At 41.9% G+C, this 17,272-nt stretch overlaps 1 protein-coding gene across 1 annotated transcript in view; it reads left to right on the top strand.

The window, feature by feature from the left end:
- CREB3L2 (cAMP responsive element binding protein 3-like 2) overlaps positions 1–14,215 on the top strand; it is a 33,993-nt gene extending 19,778 nt beyond the window's left edge. Inside the window, exons 6-12 of the mRNA XM_010190649.1 lie at positions 287–433; positions 2,141–2,199; positions 3,568–3,636; positions 10,722–10,821; positions 11,759–11,885; positions 12,608–12,836; positions 13,760–14,215. Of these exons, the coding sequence (XP_010188951.1) occupies positions 287–433; positions 2,141–2,199; positions 3,568–3,636; positions 10,722–10,821; positions 11,759–11,885; positions 12,608–12,836; positions 13,760–13,835 (807 nt within the window). The 3' untranslated portion in view covers positions 13,836–14,215. The remainder of the gene's footprint in view (positions 1–286; positions 434–2,140; positions 2,200–3,567; positions 3,637–10,721; positions 10,822–11,758; positions 11,886–12,607; positions 12,837–13,759) is intronic.
- The last annotated feature ends 3,057 nt before the right edge of the window (positions 14,216–17,272 follow it).

The following is a 17,272-nucleotide window of genomic DNA, read 5'->3' as shown; positions in this document are numbered from 1 at the left end:
TTTCCCTGTTTGAACCAAGGGAAGTTTTACTGTTGGACTCAATGTGTGCAGAGCTGGGCTGAGAAGAACTGTTTTGAGGGAATCCTGTCCCAAAAGTTCAGTCTCTGAATGTGACCTATCTAAAATGTCTTCCCCTTCCACTCATTCTTAATTGCAAAAGGCTGCAGTGTTAGTAGGCAGAGTCCTCTCTGAAGTGGAAGAGCTGCTGCCTCTCTTCCCTAACACCCTTTTCTCCAGGGCTGTGTGCACTTACTGTTACATTATTTCATTTCTCCAACACTTGCAGAAATTACAGGGGACTGGCCCACTCATCCTAACAGAGGAGGAGAAGAGGACACTGATAGCAGAGGGGTACCCTATCCCTACCAAACTGCCCCTGACAAAAGCAGAGGAGAAAGTGCTGAAGAAAATCCGCAGGAAAATAAAGAACAAGGTAAATGTTAGTTAGCTTTGCTGGGTAATTCCTGCTTATCCATCATTTAAAAAATTGCTGCAACAATTCTGCAGTAATGGTCTGTGGCACTGTTGAATGCTGTAAGATGTCTTTTAATAATGTGTTTTTCTTTATTCTCAAGCACATACATCAAATTGTCTGTCAATGTGACAGCGTGCCTCTTTCTAGGTATTTACCTGAACAGATGAATAATAGATTATCAAGCAGGGTATCAAGTTGCTGTTGCTTGGCTCCATTTTAAAAACAGTACAGTCCTACCCTTATGGTAGGCAAAGTCCTCTGTATTCTTTCCATGGTGATGAAGGTGTTCTTTTACACTGTTTCATGTTTTAAAATCTGACTCTGTATTTCAGTGCCCTAGTCTTTTGATCCCTGTATTCTGTGACCTTTAAATGAATGGTTGATACCAAGGTTGTGAAATGCCCTACAAATCTTTTCTATTCTTTCAACATGGGGAAGAGCCTAATGATAGGGAGGGAAGCACTTTTTCAGACATGGCCAGCTCATTTGTTCTAGAGGATATTAGCACATCTTTGAAGGTTAATGCATTCTGTTATTGGTTTTGCAGAAAGAGATGTGAATTTGCCTACACTGAATATAAATTTGATCTTGTAATATAGTTTTACAAAACTTTTGGAAGTAATCTTGTGCATTTTATGTACCGCTTTCATATAATCAGTGTAATTTATACTGGAGGAGATCTCTGGAGGTTGTTTGGTCCAACTCCCTGCTTTGAAAGCAGGGTCAACTTAGAGCAAGTTGCTCAGGAATTTGTCCAGTGATGTTTTACTGTCTCAGAGGGTGATGAGCCCCCAGCACCTCTGGGCTACCTGTTCCTGTGTTAGGTCACTCTTGTGGTAAAAACAAATAAATAGAATTCTTAACATAAAATTGGAAATGCCCTTGTGGCAACTTGTATTTGATGCCTCTTGCCATTTTGCTGTACGCCTCTGAGAAGACTCTGACATCATCTTCACTATACAAGGTAGTTGAAGACAGCAACAGGATTCCCTTCTTAGCCTTCTTTTCTTAAATCTGAACAAACTCAGCTTTCGCTGCCTTTCCTGCTATGTCATGTGCGCCAGCATGCTTAATTATAGCAGTCATCCTCCTCTCGGCTTGCTTCTGAGCCTCTGAAGTATTTATTTCAGAGCCACAAACTGTATGCTGGACTCTGGTCTTGCAGATGCTGAACAGAGGAGAAGAACCACTTCTGTCCACCTGCTAACTACAATCTTGTTAATGTAGACCCGGTCTGGTTGGCTGCCTTTGCTACAGGAACGTATTGCTAACTTATGTCTACTTGTTTCAGGACATGGAAGTCTTTTTCTACAAAGCTGATTTCTAGCGCATGCATGGGCTTCTTCTCTCCCAGATGCAGGGCGCTGTCCTGGGATCATCTTTTAGTATTTGTCCTAGGATATTCTCTCCAGAATAATCTGGTTTACTCTTTAAGTTTAGCTCTTTGAAAGCAGGTAGTTCTCTTTTTCCTTCTACTGAGAGGAGCAGTCTTACTTCAGGATGTGGAAATAGACAAATCAGTGCTTTGCTTACCAGGAATAGAAATGAGAACAGCACGGAGGCTTGAATGTAAAAACATCAAAGCTTTTTACCAGTTTATTAATTCATCTTTGATGGTTCTTTTTTCTATGCAAATATTTGGTGTTTTTCTTCTTTTTTCCTTAGATCTCTGCCCAGGAAAGTAGAAGAAAAAAGAAAGAATACATGGACAGTCTGGAAAAAAAGTAAGCCAGCCTCCTTCCTGTTTCAAGCAGACCAATAGCACTGGTCGCTGGACTGGGAAGGGATCCAGCTGTTGATGCTGGGACTGTTTTGTGCACAGAGTGCCAGCTGCCATCTCGTGGTTGTGCCTGGAAAAAGGCCCTTCTACTGACTCCTGCTTGTTCGTGTGCTGGGCTGCTGCATTTGTAACTGTGTCTACCTCCAGCACGTTCCTAACATGCTGATAAAGACTTTAAACCTTAAATAAGGCAAGACCCGTCTATTGTCAGCCTCCCCCTCATGCAGCGTTGTTGGCCTAGTGGGTAGGCAGTGTCCAGGGAAAGGTGGATTCAGAGTGAATACATTCTGTCTTCTAGTGCAGATGGAGACAGAAATAGGAAGTGGGTGAGTCAGGACTGCCTGGGAATATAAGCAGGGCTCAGGAAAACAGCATGTGACCCACTGACTTCCTTTAGCGAGAAGGAGCCAAACTCCCAGTTAGTGATTTATATCCCAGGTTAATCTTTCTTCCAACAGACAAATAGTCTAGTATTTCTCTTATGCACTTCACCAGATGGATCTGTTAAATGCCTTGTGCCATCTTTGGTGATATTCTTCATGTAATTTCCTTTTTTTGCCTTCTTATCTCTTTATGGACAACTCTTGCTTTCTCAGTTACTCTTGTGAAATTCAATCATATACATAAAAATATCAAAGATATTTCCTTTAACGTCTTCCTTCCTGGAGCTATTCCGGCTGGTCATGTTTGTCTTTTTAGGAGTCCCATATTTTCACTTGGGCCTCTTATGTGGCATGTCATATGATAACCAACTTTAGTTTAGGGGGTTGCCAGAGGCAGTGTGGAAATGAGCACTCTCTTGGAAATAATAATCCTCCTGGCTTATTAACCTTCCTAAATTTGAAATTTGAGGATCTGATTTCAGAAGTGTGTCATTTGCTGTATTGCTTGGTGAAATCCTAACAATGAAGTGCACACACTGAACACCTTAGCACAGAATACTTGCTAACAACATAAATATAGCCAGGTTTGTGACTTCAAAGTATCTGTCCCATGACCTGATGCACAGAAAAAGTCTGAGCAGGGTCTTTGCTGTTGCTATTTCAGGGGGCAAAATGTAGTTACAGCCCATCCTGAATGAGCTGCACTTGCTGGGATGTCGTTGAGCACTGTAAGCAGGTGCTCCACAGCTGGTAGTATATATTGCAATGTCTTTTACACCATGAACTATGATAAAAGTTTATAACTAAAGTTCATTAGTGTAACTTTTCATTAAATCTAGGAAAGATCATAGAGCTCTCTTTTAAAGTAAGTTTAATAAATTACTGATTTTTTTTTTACGTTCCTCTTTCTTTCCTTGTGCTGTGTCCAGAGTTGAGAACTGTTCAAATGAAAATAGTGAGCTGCGTAAGAAGGTTGAAGTCCTGGAGAATACTAACAGGTAAGGTATGAAGGAAATAAAACAAAACTGTAGTATGATATTACAGTGAAAAGTGAAAATGTGGAAGTTAAAAGATCAATTGAAATGTGAAGAATAGCTGTATCTGACCTGGTTAATGTCAAAGAAAGATGAGGAAGGCCAGTTATCGTGACTGCAGTGTGATATAAAGCATAGGGGTTTGATGTCAGGTCTTAAACTGTCTCCCTAGCCTGTGATGTGCTCGAGAAACCTTTTAGCACTCTTTAAGTTCTTCTGCTGCCCAAGGAAACGTGATTAGTGATACATAGCAAACAAAAAACTGCAGCCCAACTCCAAATCATCTTTATTTGGGGAAAGACTGTTTTGACAGGTGACTTCAACCTGGAGCATGACACTTCCAGAAATTACAGTGCTGAAGCTCAATGGTCGTTATTAGTTCCTTCTGAACTAGTAGATGTCATTGCAGTTATTGTGCACCCTTCTAACCATCTCACACCCCAGAATTCCCTTCATTTGGACGGGGAAAATCAATTTCTCACTTCATTTCTGAAGAAGTGGGTGACTCAGTGGTGGCTTTCTCGAAGGACGTGTGGCAGAAAATGTTCAATAGCTGAGCTTTTAATCAGATGTTAGCCGAGAGTGGGGTGTCTGTCATGGCTTAGGCTTGGTGTGCTTTCTAACGGCGGCAAATTCCAATGAGCAGGTGCTAGATAAGACCACCATTATATCTAGTTACAGGTGTTTGGTTGAATATTACCATTGAACATGATGGTAGCACTGAAGTGTGGGAGGAGGCTGGGTTTTGAAGATAAGACCCACGACCATGGAAGATGGGCCTAGAGCTTGTCTGGCAGCCAATGTATTGCTAATTGAGTGGCATGTGTTGTTTCTAATCTCCGGATCCAATCTCTAATTTCATGGAGCCAGACCCTGTAGCACTGTAATTTGCTGGAGAGTCTCCCACACACTGCTCATGCATAAAGACATCTGCTGCTTGTTTGAAGAGAGCCAAGCCATTTCTGTGCCTCCTGTATCTTCCCCCAGGGTTTTACATAAAAGAACCGGGAATGGTTCTGTAGGTGTGGAGTAGGATTTTCTCTCCCAGGACCTGTCCCAGGAGGTGCAGAAGCCAGCTGCTCTACAGAAAGGTGCAGCTGTGGATGAACCACTTGGGGACAACATGTTGTCAAGCCTAGAGTTGTTCTCCTCAGTTTAGCTAAATTTGGCCAGCTGTTTTCATCTCTCAGTTGTGGCAGATGCAGTAATGAGAACAGCTTTGTTAGTGCTGTCCATCCTTGTAGACAGGACCTTTAGCATCTTATCTATTATTTGATGATCTTAATTCTCTCATGCTAAATATGCTAAAAATATTTAGCTAAGTGATATTATCTCCAAATCCTTCATACTTTGGGCATGTGGGATGAGTTGCATTGTTTTCTCCCCTCTGCAACAGCATCGATATTAATTTGTAATCTCCTGCAGGGAAGCAGATGTTCCTGACCCTCTGCATAGAAATTTGTGTAATTCATAGCAATGCTATTTTGGTTATTTAGGTACAAACTGTACCTAAAATCTGTTAAGGCTTCAAATTGAAGTACCGAGAAATTTGTAAAAGTGCCTGCTTTCATCGAGCATGAATTATACCACATTGTGAGTTTTTTCACCTTAACCCCAAAGAGACACTTTTCTTACTTAGTGTAGAATTATGCAACTATCTCATTCAGATAACGGTTCCAGGCACTTGTTTAATGTACATTATCCACTTCCTACGGTGAATTCAAAATGTCTGGTTTCCTCATTGGTATTTGCACAAAGCCTTGATGTGGTATCTGGAAACCGTTCAAATGCTTCTGAACTTACTCTTCGCAGTGTCTTATAGCTGATACTTCCATCTCCTATGTACAGTCAAATGTCAAAGTTCAAAGCAAAGATGGTCAAAATTATGCAGTGTCAGTTTATTCTTGGATGTCCAAATTTAAATGTTTAGGACTTTATTTCTCAAAGTACCTAGCACACAGTCATACAGTCACGTATCTTATTTAATGTGCCCAAAGCAGAGCCCAGGTTGACTTTAGTTGCGAATTTGAGTGTTTAATGCAGTCAAAAATTAAGATGTTGTGGAAGGCCTTATCTACAAGTAGATCTACAAACATTAGAGCTGTTCTTCTGTTGTGAAAAATTGAAAAAGTGGAAGAAAGATAACAGGAAAATAAGAGCTGTGCTTACATGTGAAAATGTTCAGGCATTCAGTGTGGATGAAGACACAGTCATTTTTTTACCTTGTTGGAAAACTGGGCTGGCTATAGGTGCTTGCCAAAAAGTCCATGCACATGTATGCGCTGTCGGGTCGGTATCATGGCTGGAGCTGAAGGGCGATTTCCAAAATACACAAGTATTGAACAGCAGAGTTTCCTTTCAGTATGTGCAATCAGCTTTTATAGAGCATGATATCCTATATATAGAACACATTTTGCACAGATGCATACCTAAGGCTTCAGGGAAACCCTGCTTGCATTTCAAAATCTGGCTCCAAATCATGGAAACACTAGAATTTCTTCTGGTAAAAATGTTCCTACGTTATTCACAGTAACATGAAAAAAATCAGAAGAATCTTCCCCAAGAGCCTGCCTTAGCCTGAAATTCTGGATCTGAAAAGGTGTAATGTAAAAGGTGCAAGTCTGGTCAAAAACTTTGCATCCAGAAGCATCTCCCTTGACATTTATACATCTTAGAAGGCAAGGAAGAAGGCTGGGGATCAAGATGCAGGGGAGTTTTTAATTCTCATTACTCTGAGTGGGAGACTGCAGCATTTTTGGCATCTTTTGTATCTTTAGTATTAGAACACTAGCATATGTTTCCTCTCCTAATTTGTGTAGCTCAGTCCCTTAAAAGAAAAATGCCTTCCAGGTTCCTTTCTAGGCAGTTTTCTCTAAACTAAGGAAGCACATTATTGCACGCTTATCTGTTATAGCTTGTAGCCGCAAATGAGCCAGACTCTCACTCTTTTCAGTAGCATCTGAACATGAGGAGCACTGCTGTCATAAAAAGCAAAGGCTGTGAGAAAAAGCAGACACCAGGAGTTGAACTGACTTGTCCCAGTCACTGAGAAGGATTGGTCCACTCACGTTTTGGGACTGAAGACAGAAACTGGCAGTGATTTAGAGGGTTGAATGTGGTCTCTGACACCAGCATTGTCTAGTTGGAAGCCGTGGCTGTTTGGGTTTAGAGACAGTATTGAAACATCTGGTACTGTGTATGACATATGAGTAGTTTTTCTTTTCACTTCTATATTAATAAATACATTGATGATCTCTTTGCCTGGAGAAATGATAGACATAGGATCCAATTAGCATACAGCTGAGAGTGTCCCACATGCACAATGCATGCAAATAGCTGCTGAAGTTGCTCCCATGGAGTAATGAATAGCAAGTTGTGTAGATCTCTGCTCTGAGAGGTGCCTTTAAGGCACTGGCTTTATAAATACAATTGAGATGTTCTTCCATTTCTCATGCTCCTGCTCAAGCTATTGAGCTGTCATCTAAAGATCAAGTTGTGCATCAGTCTGATCCACCAAGGGTTTATTGGCACCAAACCCACCAGACATCCCTGATTTGCATGGCTCTTCCTTTATTTGAGTCTGGTAAAGCCATTTTGCCAAGTCATTTTCAAGAAGTGAAGGATCTGGATTTAAGTTGCATGAGATATCTTGCACTTCCTTTCAGACCACCCTTACAGCAGTTGAGAAAGTGTGGCAGCCCTGGAGCAACTCCTTGTTTTCAAACCAGTAGGACAGTGTTCTTATGCTGAAAAATCTTTGATGTAAAATTACTGGATTTTTTCTTTGTAATTCAAAGAAGGAAAAATTGTGGATTCTTTTTCAGCTTTGAGGTATTCTGGCCTTTCAGTGAAAACCTTGCTTTGGGATTTGCTTCTCTTTCTTACAAATAGGACAGGCAGAGAAGGAATCTGTGTGTAGAGATGGAAGACAGAGTAATTTTTCTCTCTCCTTATCAAAACTACATTTTGTTCCTCACAAAGTAGATAAAATCTCTGAACAATCTTGATCAAAATAAACAGTGTTTGGTGTCCCCTAGAAGCTGTATTTTTCTTGTTGTTGTTTAAATTGATGTGGGATTTTAAACATAAAGACTGAATTGAGGAAGCCTCCCAGGTGGCTAGGTCCTGGAGTGACAAATTTCCTCTCCTTAATCAAAGTGTCACTGGAAACAGAGGGGAAGCCTTGACTTGTTCCTTACTTTGGTAGTGAAAGGGACTTTTCTGAAGATGAATACGTGAATGTGCACACGAAAACAAGACATCACAGACAGAGTGAATTTGCTGGCAGTGCGTGGAAGGGAGAGCAGGAGTCTTCAGTCACTTTACAGCTTTCCTATGAGGTGCTTCCATTGGCAGGGAAAAGCGTGAAAGCACGTTCACACCTCCTACGGAGGTGACCCTCTAATTGAATATCACTGGGAAATGTGTCAGACGCAGTGAAAATAATCCTTGTGGGTGCAACTCCCCTATGCATGCTGCCTTGGGATTGCATTTTCTCGTGTTAGGACTTAGCCATAGGCAGCATGTTTCACTAAAAGCATTCATGGCCTTCCTGCTGCTGTTTAGAGGAAGCATCTTCGTTTACCTAGGTTGCTGCTCTACAGACCAGAGAGCTGCTCCTTTCCCTCTCCTGGTCCAGAACATCCCTACAGCCATCCAGTAGCAATGAAGGCCGCTTTTGCATGGAGAAGGAGATCTTTTGACCTTGGCATCCAGTCTTCCACCATTCCAGATTCAAATAGAGAATAAAAGCACCAAGGAGTGCCCCATTTTGGCAACGGCAGGGTAAACTGATATCATCTCTGAACAAACAAACCTGTTTCTTGCTCTTTCCTTGGGTCTTTCTCTCAGTTTGAAAATGCACCTGTAGCCTCCCAACACTGAGTCTTTGTATGCTGAGAAGGCAACAGTAGCTCAGCTCAGATAAACGACTCGGGAGAGAAAGACATTTTAGATGAAGTTAGTTTGTAAATAAGGTGGGTGATGAATCTTCCTCTGTGCATAGGAGACCTCAGAATACCTGCCTAATTATACTTTCCAAAAAGTGAGCGTTTTGGAATCAGCTCTCTGGGCCCACTCTGCCCAGCAGGTTTTTTAAATTGGGCACAAAAAGGCAGAGATGAGCAAAATGAGGCTGTTGATTTCCTCACCAGCCATTAGCTTTTTCTCACTGACGCCTCCACAAAAAGTGGCAAGAGTGATCAGCATTTCAAGGCTGCTGCTGCTGCTGCCAGCCCCCGAGCTGGGGAGGAGGAGAGCGCCTTCCTCCTTGCTCTGCAGAGCTGTTCTGTGTTGAGCCCAGTGACTCAAGCCTGAAACGGGGGTAAAATTTAGTCTTCAATAATGGCACAGAAGTTTCAGGGTTAAAAAGGCATTGCTGTGTAGCACAGCTGGTGGCATATGGTGGGAATAGTGTAAGCAGCACGTTCTGTGCTGAAAAATGATATAAACCATGTATGCAAGTCTTTGTGAACCCTGTGCCATATAGTGGATGGAAGGAAGAATTGGGGGAAGATGCAGAAAGAAGCAGGGAATTAGGATGGTCTCATGACGTGATGGACAGTGTTTTCATCTCTTAATTTGCCTGTAGTCTCTCCAATAGTGAATAAAGGACTGAATTAGGAAAATCACTTCCTTTTTTTAAATACTGAGTTGCAGAATAAACCATGATCTCAAGAGCGTGCAAGACATCCTTCCTTAATAAGTTGAGAAAGATGTGCTGGCCCAGATAAATCTGTGCTGTAAGCATGCCTTGTGCTCATTTCAGAATGCATTCCTGAAGTCCTTGAATTCATTAAACCCTAATTAGCAATGAGCATTAATGATTAAAAAAATTCTAATAATAGGCAGACAAGTGTATATTGAGCTGTGAAGGCACCTCTGGGTCTGTCCTACAATTAGCTTTTAGCCAGTTTGATCTTAAAATAATCCTTCTATTTTCTCTGACATCCTAACCTTGCCTCTTGCTTTAGCATTTGACGTCACAGCCTTCAAAGCTGTTGCCTGGAGTTTTGTAGGGGTTACCCTCTGCAACAGGTTATGAGACTTGCAGGAGAAATGAAAAGTAAAATTGGAATCAAACAGTGACGTTAACATCCTGATGTAAAATTGTACTATATTTGACTCTGTCAAGGGCACATATTTGGATTAATCTTAGTCTGTTAAAAATCTTTAATTAAAACAAAGTGAAAACTGCTGTGAAAACCATATATCAATCATTCTTTGAGATAATTTCCCATGTAAATTGCCTGTATCCTAACTGTAATAATTGATGATGATAGAGCAAAAGAAAAACAGGGACTGTTTACTCCAACCAGAATAGAGTTGCCATCATGACTGTAACCTCTTCATGTGGGGGACATCTGAAAGACACAGCCAAAGTAGCCATTTCAAGCATCTGTGATTTTTATCAACTCTTGGAGGATTTAGCAAATAAAATTAAATTTATTTAATAAATGAATGTATGAGGAATGAAGTCTGTCCCAATCTATAGTTTTAAGACCTTCTTTTTGAAAATGGTCCAATATGTGGTCCAAACCACTGTACAGCAGGTTTTCAGAAAAAGAAAGTAGCTGTATACCTCTACACCAATCAGAGCAGTTAAAAACTTGCCTCTGCACCTTTTCACGTCATGGTGAAACTCCTACTGAATTCAGGACACAGAACCATGTTGTATATGCATCTAGTCACTTGCACGTAGAGCAGTTTCAGTTGTTTGTCTGCTTACCAGAATTGTTTCTTGCAGAAACACTAAAAATACAGTTTTTATTTATAAAAGCTTTCTGAAAGTGCTGAAGAAGTAGTTGTTCAGGGACATGAGTTGAGGGAAAGCCAAAAGGTCTTTTTGAAAGGTCCAGTGCTAATACATGTTAAAATTATGGAAACCTAAAAACATTCCTTGCTACTAACTTAAAGGGGAGGACTTTAATGATCTGTACCTTGTCATAAATGCTCTATTATTGCCAGGTGTGGGATTTGAAGCAAAAAGCTGTTTAACCAGCAAGCAGATCAATGCATTTGATGCTTTGTCTACTGTCTTTGCTTTCCAGAACACTTCTGCAGCAGTTGCAGAGACTCCAAGCCTTAGTTGCTGGGAAAGTGTCCCGTTCGTGTAAGGCAGCTAGCACACAGACAGGGACCTGTCTTATGGTGAGTGTCCCTAAAGCTAGGAATTGTAGGGGAATGAGAATCTCTTTCCACTGTTCAAAGGCACATCCCTTATTCTGCAAAGCCCCTCACTTGCAAATTCTCATCTTGGGAAACTTCTCTTCAAAATTTGACAATTCATTCTGAGGTAGTAAGGCTCCTGGCTGATGAAGATTAATGGTTGTAGGAAGACATTAAATTCTGGAGAAGACTGAGCCTGTGCTTCTGTGCAGTGATGAAAGAAGGATCACTGCTCCTCTGAGTGACCCGTTCTATTATTTCTTACAATATTGTGTGTGAGAAATGGTGTCTAGAGTTGTGAAATGAAAACAAGGGTGACCTTTGGTGCCCGGTTCTTTTGATACTGGTAATAATAAACTTGCTCATCCAAATAAAATTATGGCTAAGGCTGTAAATCTGCCTCTGGCCCATTTCAGTAATAGTACTCAGGATAAGAAAAGGATTAAAATGAAACTTTTCACTCCTTACACTCAGCCAGCAAGTTCCTTTTAAAATAGTGCTATAAATTGATGGAAATGATTTTCAAGGCCTAAGTTGTTCTCCTAGTCTGCCAGCCTCTCTGTCACTTTGAGGCAAGACTGAGGCCAGCAGCAGAAATAACGCTGGAGATTCCCAACAGCATCTGTAAAACACACATGGTGATTATGTCTGCTTTTCAACTTTGGGTGTAAATAAGGCTACAGGCCAAAATGGTGGCAGACATTGAAGATGATCTCCAGTGTTGAAATCTGCACTTTAAAACATTGAATTGGTATTGTATATATGTCTTTGCTAAGAGACGCTGTATGTAGTAATGAAAATAGCCTTAAATGGTTTGTTCTGAAAAAGAATCAGATCTGGTTTGTGTTGATTCTTAGTTTTGATGTGCGTGTGTGGGCTGAGAGCTACACTTACCTCTTCTGCATCCTCCCTTTGCCAGATGGTGGTGCTGTGCTTTGCATTAGTTTTTGGCAGCTTCTCTCAGAGCTATGGGCCATATCCTTCTGCTACAAAGATGGTGTTGCCCAGGCAGCATTCCTCACCAGAGTCCTACACAGACTCCATTGGTAAGTGACAACTATCCCAGTCTTGTTCCCTGCTTGGTTGTGCTTCAGCACTTGTTTTCCACCCCCATCTCTAACCCCCTTCTCAAGCATCTCTCGCTTTTCTGCTCCTCAGTGGGCCATTCCTTGACATACCTGTGTCTTTCGAAGGATAGCTTGGCAAGCTGTTCTGATGACAGAAGACTTGATAGACATAGGCAAAGCCTTTCCCCACTAGCCTGCTTGGTACTCCTGTTTAAAGCAGTTTTGTTTCTGTTTGTGGAACTAAAGCCAGTGGTCTGTAAAAGATAACTGGATTTCTACTCGATAGCAAATGTTCATACTTTTAAAACGCGCAGCTGATATCAGCTGCTGTGTCCTTTGCCAGTGTCAACAAGGAGTCCAAGGACTGAGTGGGAAATTGTTAGTATTGTATACCCATAATGAACCAGTTGCTTTGAACATAAATTATCAAAGTGGTTGTTTCATTTCGTTCTTGTTTTGTGAATAATTCAGAGCCTTTTGATCCCTACCTGGACCATTGCTGTGGTATCTTTCCTCAGCTATCAAATTACCAGTTAATCACTATGAAGAGAAAAGACCTTTGCAGCTTTAATTGTGCTCTGATGATTTCCATGAAATAGAAAAAAATGGAGAAAAGCAGTAGCATTTCTCCTGAAATGACCAGAGCAGTTCTCTGAGCTGCCTGTTTCTCATCTCTTTCTGCTTTCTGTCTTTGTATGCAGTGAGGTCAAGGAGTCTGCTTATTTATGAAGAGCCTCACCAACTGGAGGAGTCGTCATCAAGCCCGATCTCCTTTGCAGATCTTAATGACAGGCAAGCAGACACCTCCAAGTACACAGCGCTGTCCCTGGAAGCCATGCCAGGGACACAGCAGGATGATATCATGCAGTTCACAATAGCCAACGAGACGAGGCTAGAGAAATCTGTGCTGCTGGGCCTGCAGCAGCACAGGTGAGTGCAGGGTGGGCTGCTTGCCATATAGCTGTTCGGTGTCACTGTCATTTGTGCCTGGAGGCCAGCAGTAAGACTAAGGGCTCAGCTATGCTGAACACGAAGCAAGAGTTTGGTCTCTTATCTGGAGAGCTTACAGGCAAAGTTATTGTTACTCTGGAGAAATGATTGCAACAATATTGTAGTAATACAGCTACTCAACTCAGTGCTTCTGCCAGAAATCTAACCCCTGTGAGCCTGTTAGTTGTGCTTACCTACTTCTTTAAGCACTTCTGTGCCTCCTAAAGGAATAAGCTTTTGCCAGTTGGGTGGAAGTGTGAAGCTGTGACTCACTGGGGTTTCTATGAGGTTAGAGTGTGAAGAGCTGGAGCTTCTCGCAGCAGTGATCTTACCAAAACATTACTGTGAAAAGTTTGTAGGACTCAGTCCTAAGAGACAGACCTGTAAAGTTATCTGAACTACTTAATACAGAGCTTCATCATAATTATTTTTTTAAGCATAAATATAAGTTTTGGGGGCTTCTGCAAAGCGAGAGATTCACTGGTTTAAATATGTGTGTGCAGTTTCTTTCCCTTCTACATTTTCTTGTCCTGCCACTGTCTTGTTGACTTGAGTCTTGGTCTCTGCCAGCAAGCAGTAGCAAGCACACCAAACAGTGGAGAGAGGGATTTTGTTTGGAAGAATGCTATTCTGAGGGCTAAGGTGAGCCATATCACCCCAAGCGTGCCTTTGGAGCTCTTGTGTTGAAGTTATACCTAGAGCCAAGGAGATGACTAATTCAGTGTGTTACCATACTCCAACTGACAAGTACCTGGTAAATACCGAGTGCCTTTTTAGCATTAGCCAATTCAAGCAGGATATGCGCCTTTAAAAATGACTATTAGTCCTAACCTTTGTTGTTTTGGTTTTTTTGTTCCCTGCAGAGTCAACTCCGAACTAGAAGGAAATGAAACACTGAAGATAATTGAAATAGATAGAAGAGTCAATGCCACCTCTTAAAAATAAAAAAGGCCTTTTTTCTTTACTTCCCTCTTTCCCACATATTTTCAACCAAAGTCCCCCTGACTTGTCATCCTCAGTGAACCAAAGCACAAACGAGAGGGAGTTCAACTTCTGCATTGACTGGTGAGGCTGTGACTGCAGATGGGATCTCTTGTCTTTGTAACTCCCTTCCTCACTTCACACAGTCCCTGTCTTTGCTTTTATTCCTTTCCTGTCTGATACTGCAAGGGCAGGATTGAATTATGATGGCAGATGATGCCAGCAGTGTGCCAGTGACTGGTGGGTGTATGTGCGTGCATGCACACATCCTAATCTGAGCACAAAGACATTCTGTAGAAGAGTGAATATGCAAAACTGATGGGAGCATGTGGGTGACAGGTTTCTTGGGAGAGGAAATTGAGAGAAAGAGGAGATGCAGCATAATGCTGCTCAGATTCTAGCCATTGCTCTGTGCCTACTGGTGTACAGCGCTTGAGCCTTTTGGGGGACTGAGAAGTATGTTGTGTTGGTTGTCTGCTTCTGCTCGTGGTCAGAAGAGAGGTGGGCAATGATGCTGCTTAATTGTCCTCCCCTAGCTCTTTCTCTCTTCTCCCCTCCACCCCCTTTATCATTTAGTGGGGTAGGTTTCTCCCTGGGTTGAAAGCAGTCCTGGTAGGCTTCCCTACTGCTTTCACCTTGTGGAATTCAAGCAAAGATCAGTTGCTGTCTTGTCACAGTTTGTGTGGGAGAATTACACTAGTTTAACTAAATCTGTTTAGAAAGCAGGCTTTGTTAAATTTAGGCAATGTTTTGGATGGATGTCCTTTAGTCTGCTTAAGGCTAATCTGTTTAGCTTAAATCAGTTCCTTCCCAACAAACTAAATTAATGTAAGGCTTAAACCAGAAGTGCCTCCTGAGAGGACCATATGGATTTAATTTATTGGCTTCTAGATGCATTGATGGAATTTCTTATGTAGACCCAGTCTCAGATTGTCCTGTGTTTTCCTTTCCTTGCCATCTTCCTGTTACTGTTGTAAATAGTATTTATTAGCTTTGCAAAATTTTGTTCAAGCAGTCGCAGTGAAGAGAATTGAGCTTCCCTAACCCTGCAAGTGGTCTGGGCAAACTCTGAAATCAGATGTACAAACATCAATGAGTACCTGTTCCTTCCCCCTGAACTTGAGTTGCCCTAAAATAAAGCTTCCTCTTATCACGTATCTGGAAAAGGAGGTCTTAGACCAACTGTTTAGCTGAAAAGATAAGGGGTATACGTAGCTCCAGCTAGGCACAGTTCAGGCCTGGAGGTGGTAGATACTGTGTTAACTCTATGGCAAGACAGCCCCTGACCTGAGGAATTAAATATGTAGGCAGCAGACAAGGCAAAAGAGGGATGAGATAGGCACATAGGGAGGTGAAGCAACTGGCCCAAGTTCAGTGGAAAAGCCAGGAGCAGTATTCATGTCTGAATCTGGTCCAGTACTCTTCTCTCTGCTCTGTTTCCTCCTTGTCCTGTGTAGCTGTTGCCTGTAAGGGTTCTCCCTCTCTCAGAACCCTGGTGATGCCTTTGCCTGAGCTGTGCTTCTGGCAATTTGTCCTTGGAGTGGCACAGTTGAACCTATCCCAGGATTTGAGCAGGGTTCTATCTGGTTACTACAGAAGGGTGCTCATATTCCACTGAGGATGGATTTAATGTGAAAATCCTAATTCAGCAGGCTAGCATATAGCTACTTTACAGTTTACCAGAAGAAGTTAATTAAAAAAAAATAATTTTGAAGCTGTTTTTTCTTTTTTTACCTAATGATAAATAAGGGAAAAACTAACGTAGCCTTACAAGTAATTTTTTACCATGTACAGTAGATATTTCCTGCAAGTATTCTATTTTGTAAAATATTGGATTTGTATTTTATTATAGCAGCTGCCACACCAGCTCATTTCTTGTTCTTCATTCTCCTTAGACTTTCTTCTTTCGGTATCCTATTTTGCTGCCCTCGAGCCTGACTCAAAACTCAGTGAAATTAATGGAAAGAATTTGGTGGGTTACAGCAGGCTGTGTGCATCAGTCCCTGCTGTGCCATTTTAAGAAAATATTTCACATTAGTGACAGTGAAACATGTACCTGGCTCCGTGAAGTTGTAATGCGTTTTGATGTACAGTCGTGCTTTCTAGGTAATGCCCTATTCTTCTATGGAAGTGCCTTTTTATGAGTTTACCTTTGGTGGCAATGAGAGGAGAAATTCCCTTGCAGTCCAGTTCCCAAGGGTTCCCTTCTTGGCATGGGCCAGTCTCTCCCTTTACAGTGATCCTGCTGGGTCTGCTGCATCATTCCAGTATCCACCGACGACTCTTGTATGGGATTTTTTTGAGCCATGATTTAAGGCTTCACATAAATAATGAGCGCTGGTGGGTGCCATTGAGGGGGATGGCTGCATTGCTTAGCCACATGAGGTCAGCAAAGTGACAGGAGAAGGCTGGGACTGACCCTTCTACTACCAGATGGCTGGTCAGTGTAAGTGGGCAAGGTCATAGCTTAGAAAATTCCTTAAATGGGTTGGGTTTTTCCCTGAGCACCCATGGTTTGCCACCTCTGAGGGCAGCTGAATGGTTAAGTCTGCAGAAGAGGCCCCAAGCTGTGGAGCACAACGCTGCTCTTGCAAGTCTTGCAGTTTGCACTGGCTGAGATTGTCAGAGGCTGCTCTGTCTGAGCCCATGCCATTGCCAGTTAAATGGATCACCTCCCACTGCAAATACAGCTGACTTCACTGTATTAAAACCAAAATTGAATTACTGCTCAGTACTTAAAGGACAGAAAATTTGGCAAAACCCAAACAACGCCCCTCTCTGAAACCTACTGCACTAGTCACCATTAAAGCTTTGCCATTTTCTCTGCTTAGTTTGGGCGTGTCAGTTCAAATCCGATAGGGAGATAGTCATGTTTTCATCTGGAGCATTTTAAACTGGCCAGGGTCTGAGTCAGGCATCTGAACCAAATCATGCAAGCCAGTATGGCAGTACCAGTTTTCTTGTAACCTTTTGATAATCTCTTTCTATAATCTTCATTTGTGTAATCTATTAAGTTATTTTTAGATACTCTTAGGGGAATCTGTTGACGTAGCACATGCATTGCTTGGGGATTTATTATATTAAGTATTATTTCTTTATAATAAGGAAAACTTTTGCTTTACTTTGGTATGTTTGTGATAATTTTTCTTCAGGGGCCTTAATAGAACAGATTTCTCTGCTAGATAAGAGGGGCCAAAGACTCTTCTGTTATCACCTGCCCACAGGCTGTTATGTGACAAAGACCTCACCTTCTCCAGAGGCCATTTCTGCCTGTGTTATGTACCCAGCAGGGGGACAGAGGAGGCAGGACACGGGCAACTGCACATGTGCATCTGCAGTTGGTGACCCAAGTGCAAATGTGGAGAGGCAGCTCTATGTGCTCTGTGTTAGGGCAT

This window comes from Mesitornis unicolor, unplaced genomic scaffold, assembly GCF_000695765.1.
Source record: "Mesitornis unicolor isolate BGI_N332 unplaced genomic scaffold, ASM69576v1 scaffold41308, whole genome shotgun sequence".
In the NCBI taxonomy this organism is placed as follows: Eukaryota; Metazoa; Chordata; class Aves; order Mesitornithiformes; family Mesitornithidae; genus Mesitornis; species Mesitornis unicolor.
The sequence above is the reverse complement of the archived record's forward strand: the minus strand, read 5'-3'. Positions and strand labels throughout refer to the sequence as shown.